Source organism: Salmo salar, chromosome 03, assembly GCF_965601325.2.
Source record: "Salmo salar chromosome 03, fSalSal1, whole genome shotgun sequence".
NCBI classification, from domain to species: domain Eukaryota; kingdom Metazoa; phylum Chordata; class Actinopteri; order Salmoniformes; family Salmonidae; genus Salmo; species Salmo salar.
Genome location: NC_138293.1, coordinates 98,415,275 through 98,429,310, shown reverse-complemented (window position 1 = coordinate 98,429,310; position 14,036 = coordinate 98,415,275). Strand labels below are relative to the sequence as shown.

The window sequence follows — 14,036 nt, the reverse complement described above, 5'->3', positions numbered from 1 at the left end:
CAAGCCTGGGATTAACACACTCACATCCTCTGTACCTATACAAGACTGGGGTTAACACACACACACACACACACACACACACACACACATCCTCTGTACCAATACAAGACTGGGGTTAACACACACACACACATCCTCTGTGCCAATACAAGACTGGGGTTAACACACACACACCCAGTAATGTCTGAAACACAAAGAAGACTGGAGTCCCCCCCCCCCCACCATCTACCCTACTGACATGTAGTGTGACTAACTACAGCACTAAGCCTACCTATTTTCTCATTGGTCTGTCCATTGACCAGTCCGTTGTGCTGCGTCCTGCCTGGTCCAGACACTCTGAACAACAGGGAGTAGGACTTGACCGTGTGGCCGTTGCTGGCATCAAACTCACTACTGGACACCACCAGAGAAGGACAGGAGCCTGGCTTGTTCTGACTGCTGGAAGTGCTGCTGTCTGGGTTCAGAGGCACCTGCTTCTTCCCTGTAGGAACCTGCTTCACTGGACAGCTCACATCCTGGAGGTGGGAGAGAAACAGGGGAGTGGAAATGTGTATGGGAGAGTGGGAAGAAAAGAGAGAAAAAGAGGATGAGAGAGATAGAAGGATAAAATGAGAGAAGATGTGAGCGCACACACACTTACACAAACACACTTACATTTGAGTCATTTAGCTGACGCTTTCACTCTCTCTTACCTTCCTCTTCTTATGACAGACTTTAACCAGCAGCACCTCTAGAGAAACAGAGTTCTGCTCATTCTCTGAGTCTACTGATGACTTCTCTGTAGAAGGGATTAAGAAGAGAGTAACCGTCAGGATTAGAGGGGATTAAGAAGAGAGTAACCGTCAGGATTAGAGGGGAACAAGAAGAGAGTAACCGTCAGGATTAGAGGGGAACAAGAAGAGAGTAACCGTCAGGATTAGAGGGGAACAAGAAGAGAGTAACCGTCAGGATTAGAGGGGAATAAGAAGAGAGTAACCGTCAGGATTAGAGGGGATTAAGAAGAGAGTAACCGTCAGGATTAGAGGGGAACAAGAAGAGAGTAACCGTCAGGATTAGAGGGGATTAAGAAGAGAGTAACCGTCAGGATTAGAGGGGAATAAGAAGAGAGTAACCGTCAGGATTAGAGGGGAATAAGAAGAGAGTAACCGTCAGGATTAGAGGGGAATAAGAAGAGAGTAACCGTCAGGATTAGAGGGGATTAAGAAGAGAGTAACCGTCAGGATTAGAGGGGAATAAGAAGAGAGTAACCGTCAGGATTAGAGGGGAATAAGAAGAGAGTAACCGTCAGGATTAGAGGGGATTAAGAAGAGAGTAACAGTCAGGATTAGAGGGGATTAAGAAGAGAGTAACCGTCAGGATTAGAGGGGAATAAGAAGACAGTACAGTGAGGGAAAAAGTATTTGATCCCTGCTGATTTTGTACGTTTGCCCACTGACAAAGAAATGATCAGTCTATAATTTTAATGTTTGGTTTATTTGAACAGTGAGAGACAGAATAACAAAAAAATCCAGAAAAACCCATGTCAAAAATGTTATAAATTGATTTGCATTTTAATGAGGGAAATAAGTATTTGAGATATATATATATATATCATCCCTGCAAACATCAAGTTAAACACTTACCAACTATCATCAAGTTAAACACTTACCAACTATCATCAAGTTAAACACTTACCAACTATCATCAAGTTAAACACTTACCAACTATCATCAAGTTAAACACTTACCAACTATCATCAAGTTAAACACTTACCTACTATCATCAAGTTAAACACTTACCAACTATCATCAAGTTAAACACTTACCAACTATCATCAAGTTAAACACTTACCAACTATCATCAAGTTAAACACTTACCAACTATCATCAAGTTAAACACTTACCAACTATCATCAAGTTAAACACTTACCAACTATCATCAAGTTAAACACTCACCGACTATCATCAAGTTAAACACTTACCGACTATCATCAAGTTAAACACTTACCAACTATCATCAAGTTAAACACTTACCAACTATCATCAAGTTAAACACTTACCAACTATCATCAAGTTAAACACTTACCAACTATCATCAAGTTAAACACTTACCAACTATCATCAAGTTAAACACTTACCAACTATCATCAAGTTAAACACTTACCAACTATCATCAAGTTAAACACTTACCAACTATCATCAAGTTAAACACTTACCAACTATCATCAAGTTAAACACTTACCAACTATCATCAAGTTAAACACTTACCAACTATCATCAAGTTAAACACTTACCAACTATCATCAAGTTAAACACTTACCTACTATCATCAAGTTAAACACTTACCAACTATCATCAAGTTAAACACTTACCGACTTTATGAAAGAACCCAGTGAAGGTGAGTTGTAGGTGTGAAGCCAGGCTGGGGACAGAGTTATACAAGAGTTACCAAAAAGACCTTAGATCTCATTCTTTCAGGTGTGAATGGGTTTTTGGGACTGTGGATATCAAGCTCTTTGGGAGTTTTAAAGTAATAATCCACTCAAAAACTATATTCTGGTATTTTACCCATTGATACAGTCCCATTTTGTTTTGCAAGTCAACGGTCAAGTACGGGACATTGGCCTGAAGAACTTTCAACAAGGAAAGTGTAGCAGGCCACATCATCACTGTATCAACAGTGGACTAATGGAAAAAGACCAGAGCTGTGTTCGAATACCCATACTAACATACTGTATACTACATACTTAATGAATACCCATTCTAACATACTGTATACTACATACTTAATGAGTACCCATTCTAACATACTGTATACTACATACTTAATGAGTACCCATTCTAACATACTGTATACTAAATACTTAATGAGTACCCATTCTAACATACTGTATACTAAATACTTAATGAGTACCCATTCTAACATACTGTATGCTACATACTTAATGAACACCCATTCTAACATACTGTATACTACATACTTAATGAGTATATACTATTAGTTAATTCTAGTATACTGTAAACAAACGGTATTGTTTCAGTTGAGCGTACTAGCTGTTCGCCTGTCAACCCGAAGTTGATGCTGTTGCTATGCAACCTCAGACTTGTTTACGTGCTGCTGTGCGTTTTGTTGCCGACCTACTTTGCTACCTGACTACTTCACAGTTTTTACTTTTTCATTACCGTTTATACTTTTACTTTTTCCCTCACTCAACTTTTTTCACTCAACTTTTTTTCACTCCGGACGTTTTATCTGGACATGGTTCGTCAGGACTTCAAACAGCCGAAGCTCAGTAACATTAACATGATGCCTTCTAATTGCAGTCGCTGTACTTATAATATACAGGAGAACGATCGCCTTACGGCAAGGATAGCTGTGCTGCAAGCCCAGCTTCAGACGCGATCGTTAGGCAAGGGTAATTTCAGTGTAGGAAAGGATGAAACAGCGTCTGTGCCACCAGTAAGTACAGATAGTAACGTTAGTATAAATCCCCTCGCACGGTCCCCGCAGCCGGACAACTTTCTCATGGCTTCTGGAGGGAAACGCTGTAGGAATGCTCAACCGGTGTCGCTTATTCAGCCGACAGAAACTTTCAACCGGTTCTCCCCATTAAGCAGAGAATCGGAGTCAGAGGCCGAGACTTCTCTGGTCTCTACTCCTCCCGTTCCGGGGTCTGAGACGCTGAAGCCTCCCATTATCTCTGACAAATTGAAAACCCTAGTCATTGGCGACTCCATTACCCACAGTATTAGACTAAAAACGACTCATCCATCGATCATACACTGTTTACCAGGGGGCAGGGCTACCGACGTTAAGGCTTATCTAAAGACGGTGCTGGCTAAAGCTAAAACTGGCGAGTGTAGAGAGTATAGAGATATTGTTATCCACGTCGGCACCAACGATGTTAGGATGAAACAGTCAGAGGTCACCAAGCGCAACATAGCTTCAGCGTGTAAATCAGCTAGAAAGATGTGTCGGCATCGAGTAATTGTCTCTGGCCCCCTCCCAGTTAGGGGGAGTGATGAGCTCTACAGCAGAGTCTCACAACTCAATCGCTGGTTGAAAACTGTTTTCTGCCCCTCCCAAAAGATAGAATTTGTAGATAATTGGCCCTCTTTCTGGGACTCACCCACAAACAGGACCAAGCCTGGCCTGTTGAGGAGTGACGGACTCCATCCTAGCTGGAGGGGTGCTCTCATCTTATCTACGAACATAGACAGGGCTCTAACTCCTCTAGCTCCACAATGAAATAGGGTGCAGGCCAGGCAGCTTAGTGGAGTCTGCCACTAGCACAGTCAGTGTAGTCAGCTCAGCTATCCCCATTGAGACCATGTCTGTGCCTCTACCTAGGTTGGGCAAAACTAAACATGGCGGTGTTCGCTTTAGCAATCTCACTGGAATAAAGACCTCCTCCATTCCTGACATTATTGAAAGAGATCGTGATACATCACATCTCAAAATAGGGCTACTTAATGTTAGATCCCTCATTTCAAAGGCAGTTATAGTCAATGAACTAATCACTGATAATAATCTTGATGTGATTGGCCTGACTGAAACATGGCTTAAAGCCTGATGAATTTACTGTGTTAAATGAGGCCTCACCCCCTGGTTACACTAGTGACCATATCCCCCGTGCATCCGGCAAAGGCGGAGGTGTTGCTAACATTTACGATAGCAAATTTCAATTTACAAAAAAAAAAACAATGACGTTTTCGTCTTTTGAGCTTCTAGTCATGAAATCTATGCAGCTACTCACTCACTTTTTATAGCTACTGTTTACAGGCCTCCTGGGCCATATGCAGTGTTCCTCACTGAGTTCCCTGAATTCCTATCGGATCTTGTAGTCACAGCAGATAATATTCAAATTTTTGGTGACTTTAATATTCACATGGAAATGTCCACAGACCCACTCCAAAAGCCTTTCGGAGCCATCATCGACTCAGTGGGTTTTGTCCAACATGTCTCTGGACCTACTCACTGCCACAGTAATACTCTGGACCTAGTTTTGTCCCGTGGAATAAATGTTGTGGATCTTAATGTTTTTCCTCATAATCCTGGACTATCGGACCACCATTTTATTACGTTTGCAATCGCAACAAATAATCTGCTCAGACCCCAACCAAGCAGCATCAAAAGTCATGCTATAAATTCTCAGACAACCCAAAGATTCCTTGATGCCCTTCCAGACTCCCTCTGCCTACCCAAGGACATCAGAGGACAAAAATCAGTTAACCTCCTAACCGAGGAACTCAATTTAACTTCGAGCAATACCCTAGATGCAGTTGCACCCCTAAAAACTAAAAACATCTGTCATAAGAAACTAGCTCCCTGGTATACAGAAAATACACGAGCTCTGAAGCAAGCTTCCAGAAAATTGGAACGGAAATGGCGCCACACCAAACTGGAAGTCTTCTGACTAGCTGGAAAGACAGTACCGAAGAGCCCTCACTGCTGCTCGATCATCCTATTTTTCCAACTTAATTGAGGAAAATAAGAACAATCCGAAATTTCTTTTTGATACTGTCGCAAAGCTAACTAAAAAGCAGCATTCCCCAAGAGAGGATGGCTTTCACTTCAGCAGTAATACATTCATGAACTTCTTTGAGGAAAAGATCATGATCATTAGAAAGCAAATTACGGACTCCTCTTTAAATCTGTGTATTCCTCCAAAGCTCCGTTGTCCTGAGTCTGCACAACCCTGCCAGGACCTAGGATCAAGGGAGACACTAAAGTGTTTTAGTACTATATCTTTTGACACAATGATGAAAATAATCATGGCCTCTAAGCCTTCAAGCTGCATACTGGACCTTATTCCAACTAAACTACTGAAATAGCTGCTTCCTGTGCTTGGCCCTCCTATGTTGAACATAATAAACGTCTCTCTATCCACCGGATGTGTACCAAACTCACTAAAAGTGGCAGTAATAAAGCCTCTCTTGAAAAAGCCAAACCTTGACGCAGAAAATATTTAAAAAACTAATCGGCCTATATCGAATCTTCCATTCCTCTCAAAAAAAATTGAAAAAGCTGTTGAGCAGCAAGTCACTGCCTTCCTGAAGACAAACAATGTATACGAAACGCTTCAATCTGGTTTTACACCCCATCATAGCACTGAGACTACACTTGTGAAGGTGGTAAATTACCTTTTAATGATGTCAGCGAAGGCTCTGCATCTGTCCTCGTGCTCCTAGATCTTAGTGCTGCTTTTGATACCACTGATCACCACATTCTTTTGGAGAGATTGGAAACCCAAATTGGTCTACATGGACAAGTTCTGGCCTGGTTTAGATCTGATCTGTCGGAAAGATATCAGTTTGTCTCTTTGAATGGTTTGTCCTCTGACAAATCAACTGTAAATTTCGGTGTTCCTCAAGGTTCCGTTTTAGGACCACTATTGTTTTCACTATATATTTTACCTCTTGGGGATGTCATTCGAAAACATAATGTTAAATTTCACTGCTATGCGGATGACACGCAGCTGTACATTTCAATGAAACATGGTGAAGCCCCAATATTGCCCTCGCTAGAAGCCTGTGTTTCAGACATAAGGAAGTGGATGGCTGCAAACTTTCTACTTTTAAACTCAGACAAAACAGAGATGCTTGATTTCAAGGTTTTACTGCTAACCTACAAAGCATTACATGGGCTTGCTTCTACCTATCTTTCCGATTTGGTCCTGCCGTACATACCTACACGTACGCTACGATCACAAGACGCAGGCCTCCTAATTGTCCCTAGAATTTCTAAGCAAACAGCTGGAGGCAGGGCTTTCTCCTATAGAGCTAAATTTTTATGGAATAGTCTGCCTACCCATGTGAGAGATGCAGACTCGGTCTCAACCTTTAAGTCTTTACTGAAGAATCATCTCTTCAGTGGGTCCTATGATTAAGTATAGTCTGGCCCAGGAGTGTGAAGGTGAACGGAAAGGCTCTGGAGCAACGAACCGCCCTTGCTGTCTCTGCCTTGCCGGTTCCCCTCTCTCCACTGGGATTCTCTGCCTCTAACCCTATTACAGGGGCTGAGTCACTGGCTTATTGGTGTTCTTCCATGCGGTCCATAGGAGGGGTGCGTCACTTGAGTGGGTTGAGTCACTGACGTGGTCTTCCTGTCTGGGTTTGTGGCCCCCCTTGGGTTGTGCCGTGGCGGAGATCTTTGTGGGCTATACTCGGCCTTGTCTCAGGATGGTAAGTTGGTGGTTGAAGATATCCCTCTAGTGGTGTGGGGGCTGTGCTTTGGCAAAGTGGGTGGGGTTAGATCCTTCCTGTTTGACCCTGTCCGGGGGTATCGTCGGATGGGGCCACAGTGTCTCCTGACCCCTCCTGTCTCAGCCTCCAGTATTTATGCTGCAGTAGTTTGTGTGTCGGGGGGCTAGGGTCACTCTGTTATATCTGGAGTATTTATCCTGTCTTATCCAGTGTCCTGGGTGAATTTAAGTATGCTCTCTCTAATTCTCTCTCTCTTTCTTTCTCGGAGGACCTGAGCCCTAGGACCATGCCCCAGGACTACCTGACATGATGACTCCTTGCTGTCCCCAGTCCACCTGGCCGTGCTGCTGCTCCAGTTTCAACTGCTCTGCCTGCGGCTATGGAACCCTGACCTGCTGTTTTCAACTCTCTAGAGACAGCAGGAGCGGTAGAGATACTCTCAATGAACGGCTATGAAAAGCCAACTGACATTTACTCTTGAGGTGCTGACTTGTTGCACCCTCGACAACTGTGATTATTATTCTTTGACCATGCTGGTCATTTATGAACATCTTGGCCATGTTCTGTTATAATATCCACCCGGCACAGCCAGAAGAGGACTGGCCACCCCTCATAGCCTGGTTCCTCTCTAGGTTTCTTCCTAGGTTTTGGCCTTTCTAGGGAGTTTTTCGTAGCCACCGTGCTTCTACACCTGCATTGCTTGCTGTTTGGGGTTTTAGGCTAGGTTTCTGTACAGCACTTTGAGATATCAGCTGATGTACGAAGGGCTATATAAATAAATTCGATTTGCTAGCTTGTTAGCATAACAAATAACTAGCTAGACATTTTACGACTTCGGGTATGTTCATAAATTCAAAATCTGGAGTGCCAGAGTGCACCCCGGGCCTTCGTAAATTCAGAGCGTTGTCAGATTGTCCGTGTGTAAATTCGGAGTGTTTGGCTCTCAGAATGTTCAGAGAGCACTCTGCCAGGCAGCTATGCTATGTGTTTCGTGAGGATAGCGTAGCTAACAAATTGTCAGCCAACGTAACGTGTAAGGTAACTTATTTGAAAAGTCATTACTTTATTACATTGCTCAACATTTTGTTAACATTTGTCATAATTAGATAAAAGGAATGAATTTGTATCCACTCTCGTTGAATTTAGGCTGCATATTTCATTTTCAAATCTGAAAACGTTGTGAAGCCACACCCATTTTCTGAACAACTGCATTATCGGCCCTAAAGGCACAGAAAGTGTCCACTGTTTGTATACTTCGTATTTTGGCGAATATAGTACGACATCCAGGAACTTTGGCATTCTAACTATATCCATACTACCAAAAAGCAAACTACATACTCAATTTACGTCACAAATAGTACGGTTAGTATGAGTATTGGAACACAGCTCTGGAAGATAATGAATGGTCTGTTTACCTGTGTGCCTTCTGCTCAGCCCTCTTCTTCTCCACTCTGTACAGCAGGTGATCCACCCTGGAGGACTTCCTGAACCCCCCCAGAGAACCCCTCAGGGTTAATAGACAGGACACACTGGGGATTTAGACTTCATCGCTGAGGCTGTGTCCTCCTTCTCCACACTTGTGTTAGATACTCCACATCAAGGATTTAACCACGCTGGAAAAGTGCCCCACCCGCTGCTCCTACAACCATCCAGTGATGTTAAATCCATGACAGGAAGTGTGAAAGTGGGAGAATCAGACGTCACCACTAAATGAAGATAAATATCGTCTTAAAGTGAGGATGAATGCAACCCAATGAGGAACTGGGCCGTGTAGCTCTATACACTCCTTGAAAATAGTAGATTTTGGGGTATTTATAATCTCCTAAACTGTAACACAGAGGCTGTACAGTAACATGCTATACATGATGTCAGAGCTCAGTGGCTGTACAGTAACATGCTATACATGATGTCAGAGCTCAGTGGCTGTACAGTAACATGCTATACATGATGTCAGAGCTCAGTGGCTGTACAGTAACATGCTATACATGACGTCAGAGCTCAGTGGCTGTACAGTAACATGCTATACATGACGTCAGAGCTCAGTGGCTGTACAGTAACATGCTATACATGACGTCAGAGCTCAGTGGCTGTACAGTAACATGCTATACATGACGCCAGAGCTCAGTGGCTGTACAGTAACATGCTATACATGACGCCAGAGCTCAGTGGCTGTACAGTAACATGCTATACATGATGTCAGAGCTCAGTGGCTGTACAGTAACATGCTATACATGACGTCAGAGCTCAGTGGCTGTACAGTAACATGCTATACATGACATCAGAGCTCATGCTCTGTGCTTCACAGCTCTGTATGGGTTTTGACCGACAGCCGTTGTGAACTTGAGCGCCATACGTGACCAGAAGTTGTCCCCATCCCTCCCCCTAATTGGGCAAGGGTTAACTCCCTTGCTCAGGGGCAGAACGACAGATTCTGACCCTGTCAGTTCTGGGATTCGATGGCCCAACGCTCTAACCGCTAGGCTACCTACCTGTCAGGTGAACTGTTGTGTCCTCACCTTTAGTCTAATCATTTTCCCATAACCTCCTAACTGTTCCGTTTTCATCGCTACCATGGTTATACATTTGCTTTTCACATTTATTCTGTAAGAAACATTTCAATTCAGCCCCCCTATCCAAATAATCCCTATCCAAATAATCCCTATCCAAATAGGCCACTTCCCACCAGTGTAAAGGATTAACGGAAAGATACACATATTTTTTTAAAGATATTACGTGTTTTTTGTTGTTTATTTTAAATGTTCTATCGATTCCCAGTGTCATTTCCTGTTTTCATGTGTATCTTGCGCTATTGCCGTTCACATTAGGCAGAAAGACAGACGGTAGGATGCGTTTCACATATTAGGGGGAAAAACATTTGATTCTAGATATCACTATAATCAAGAAGAACTCAGGGTCCCAAATATCACTATGATCAAACGATATGCAAAACAGCTAATATAACCAAACGCACCATTTCTCATTTAAGGTTAGCTAGCAATAAGGTTTATTCTCAATTGTTTTCAATTCCCACAGGGATCACTGTTTTTCAAGAGCATCAAATCTGTGATGATGCATCGTGGGTAAATTGATCTACAAATAATAAATGAGTAGTTATATGATGCAAGGTGATTTGTAGATCAGTCAATCTGCAGTCACCTGCAACGTTGAACAAGTCCATAGACATACAGATGTATGTATACATTACATCACTCAGTGAAACAGCAGGGGCAGCCCCCTCCTACACTATGCAGCCCCATGGCGGTTGGCCCTCTGTTAATAGCATTCTGAACCACACACACACACACACTCTCCCCTGCAGTAAGCCAACAGGGTTAAACCCTACCAACTCTTCAAGTTCTGAGGTTGTCAGGTTGACGGTCATTATGTCTGCTGCTCATGTAGACTATTTAAAGACGGGGACTCATCAAACTGGCTTCATCAGCATGCTGAGAATGCCTAACATATCAATGGACATGTGAAAACATTCAATAGCTAGAATCAACACCTTCATGCAGGTGTAAGAATATGTCGAAGATAAATACACAACGCGGAGTTTGAGGGGATGAGAGGACGAGAGCACTAAAAACTAAATATAATACTAACGTTCAATAGGGAATTGTCAATGTAAATAGGAGTTGATTTTCAGTTCAACAGCCGTTTAGAATCTGTGGAATGTCACTCCTGAACTCAGAGCTACATGGGCTTCTTTCTGTACATTGAGTCTGGAGCAGAATACTGGTTATTTGGCCATGTCATACTGCAAGGCCTTTTGATTGGTCAACCCTAGGCTATAAAACGGCATCCTGTTCCTTTGTTCGGTGGAGAAAAGCTGAGGAGAAGGGAGACTGAAGATCTGAAAATCTACCTCCCAGCATAACATCTTGATTTGTCCTCAAATAAACCTATTTTTCTCCCCTTGATTTTCATTGGAGTTTGAGTTATTGAAGAATAACATAAATTGCTAACGCAGGGTTTTACCGTTTGGCGTTCGTTCTGGAGTTTCTGTGGGACATGTAAGTGAGAGTTCTGTGCAGAAATATAGGCTGAAAATACAAAAAACAGAGGGAAAGAACTATTAGAAATCTGCACTTGCATCTTCTGCACTTTGACAGAAATGTTGCAACAGGTTGTCCAATGACCAAAAGAAGGCCATTATATCTAGTGGAACTGTGCATCAAAACTTTACAATCTTCAAAACAGACATCATTAACCAGCCATGTTACAGCTGGTTCAAGGTAGTCTTTCTCTGCTCAACAGAATGCTATTCTAGAGGTACATTAAATGTTTACGATCTTCAAAACAGACACACCATTAGAAGCCACAGACAGTTAGTAAAGAATGACAGGTGCTGAGAAGGCTTCCAACGTACCGCTATCAAGTTCCTTGTTCTGAGAAACCTGTAGATCTGGGTCGGTTCTGGAAACACAATAGACTGGTTCAACATTCATTAAGTTCACAGTAAATTACATTGACAATAACATTATACAGATAAGACTATTTATCCTAGAGGGGCAATTATTGTTGGCTCTGAAAACAACACTGGGTCAACATTAATTAGCTTACAGTAAATTACTTTACATTAACAACAATCTTATTCGTATACTTGTACAGTAGAGTACAGTAAAGTAGAGTTCAGTAGAGTATAGTTCAGTTCAGTACATTAGAGTTCAGTACAGTAGAATATAGTGCAGTACAGTATAGCGCAGTACAGTAGAGTATAATTCAGTTCAGTACAGTAGGGTATAGTTCAGTAGAGGATAGTTCAGTTCAGTACATTAGAGTATAATGCAGTACAGTATAGTTCAGTAGGGTATAGTGCAGTACAGTATAGTTCAGTAGAGTATAGTGCAGTACATTATAGTGTACTCAACCGGTGTGCTCTACAACTATACCTTACTTTACTGTACTCTACTGTGCTGTCCAAACGTGTGGATCCAACTGTGTTTTGTGACTACTATGATTTCCCATTGTAGCAAATTCAATTGCAGAAATTCTGTTACTGATTTGATAACGGGATTTCGAGTTGTAATCACTTAATAATTCATAAACAAAATGTCAGTAAAAACATTATAGCTATGTGGATGTTTGGTAACGGAATTTCAAGTCACAAGGGAATGTTTTCTTAAACTTACAGAAGGCAGAAACACTTCTCCAAAACGAAATATAAGTGTTGATTTTAGGAGTCTTTACTTCAACATTGTTGTGTTTTAATGTATTTCTAATAACTTTTAATACTTTTTCTGGTAGATGTTTTCTAAGACCCCTTTTCCAACTGTTTGACCAGAAATCAAAGCCTTTGCATATTCCTAATTTTTAGGATGGAAAATGGTTGAAACGTATATATACAAACACGCACCTTCATTTTTCACAAATATAGACTTCACATGTTGGTGATCATGGGTCCTTTTAACATGGAAATGACCCTATACATATTTATGTTCGTTACATTAGTTAGTACACAGTTGCTACCATGCTGTGTTTTCATGTGTTGCTGCCATGCTGTTGTCTTAGGTCTCTCTTTTTGTAAGGTTGTGTTTGGTCCTATATTTTTATTTATTTTTAATCGCAGCCCCCGTCCCCGCAGGCGGCCTTTTGGTATGCCGTCAATGTAAATAAGAATTTGTTCTTAACCGACTTACCTAGTTAAATAAAAGTTATATTAAAATAAAACGTATTTCAAAGGCAGCACATGCTCATTTCTTAAAGTAGTTCTGGCACATGTCATCTCTTCAGAGGAGGAAGTAAGCAAACACGTGGTAAAATACATTAACTACAGTAGCTAGCTATAATTCTAAAATAGGATCAGATTTCTTTGTATACTGATGACTGTCAAATCATGTTGTCAGATGCTTTGAACTTGACGTCTTTCTGGTGAAATGTGGTTATAATTTTGTTTTAAGAAAGATGCCTCACAATCACAAGGGACACTCCTATATAGGCTTGATTAAATATAGAGATTGCTTGTAAATACCAATCTAATATATAACAATCTAGCTATATAAAGATAACTAATCATACAACAACATTATATGACGACAATGACAGCAACTCACTTTCAAATGCCTGCAAGAACAACTCATGATCGGCTTGAACCAGTTCCATTTTCGGCTTCTTGGCTGCAGGCACCACAACTGCAGTTGTTTGGTGGTGGTAGACACGGCCGTTCGCTCTGCCGCCACCGGTACCAACGTATCCCACAACCGGACTCGATACGTTGTTGCCGCCGTCAGAAGAACCGTGCTTCTGGGGAGACATGGCCCAGGAAATACAAAAATGTCCCAGGTATATTCCAAATATGGAAGAAAAAAAATATCAGGTCCTTTGTCAAAACAAAGAGAGTAACGTTACCAAAAACGAGCAAGCTGAAACTAGCCAGGCGGTGTTAGCCAGCGAAGTTAGCTAGCTATCTTCTTCTTCTTGTCAATTTCATGCAATAAACATTAGACTTGTTGTAGAAATGCATTGTTTGTTGGCTAGAAAACAGTTCGTCAGAGAAACAATTTCGATTAAATCGCAAGGACGCACGAAATTAGAGAAGTTAGCAAGCACCCGGCACGTTCACCTAGCTATGTCTGTGTAGCTATGTTTCCTACTGAACATCAGTTAGCTAGCTTGTTAGCTGGACCTGCTGAATCGCTGTAGATATCACAACAAATAAGGTGAGTTGGAAAGATGCCATGAAAGAATGCTAGCTAAGATAGCCGCTATGTCGGTTTGGTAAAGCTACAAAACTCTACGCAAATTAACCATTTAGTACAATTTTCCTGAGAGCTTCTACGGAACAGTCAAATTGACCGTTTTTTTCCTCCCACATATCAGGCATAAACTCCCTGAACTCAACAATTCAAATGG

General features: G+C 41.8%; 1 protein-coding gene across 1 annotated transcript in view; it reads right to left on the bottom strand.

Moving 5' to 3' along the window:
- Nucleotides 1-14,036, bottom strand: part of LOC106601962 (polycomb protein suz12-A) — a 46,010-nt gene extending 31,974 nt beyond the window's left edge. Inside the window, exons 1-7 of the mRNA XM_082972933.1 lie at nucleotides 13,238-14,036; nucleotides 11,554-11,600; nucleotides 11,163-11,227; nucleotides 8,600-8,668; nucleotides 2,351-2,400; nucleotides 693-778; nucleotides 272-515 (exon numbers count right to left, since the gene is read on the bottom strand). Of these exons, the coding sequence (XP_082829059.1) occupies nucleotides 272-515; nucleotides 693-778; nucleotides 2,351-2,400; nucleotides 8,600-8,668; nucleotides 11,163-11,227; nucleotides 11,554-11,600; nucleotides 13,238-13,439 (763 nt within the window). The 5' untranslated portion in view covers nucleotides 13,440-14,036. The remainder of the gene's footprint in view (nucleotides 1-271; nucleotides 516-692; nucleotides 779-2,350; nucleotides 2,401-8,599; nucleotides 8,669-11,162; nucleotides 11,228-11,553; nucleotides 11,601-13,237) is intronic.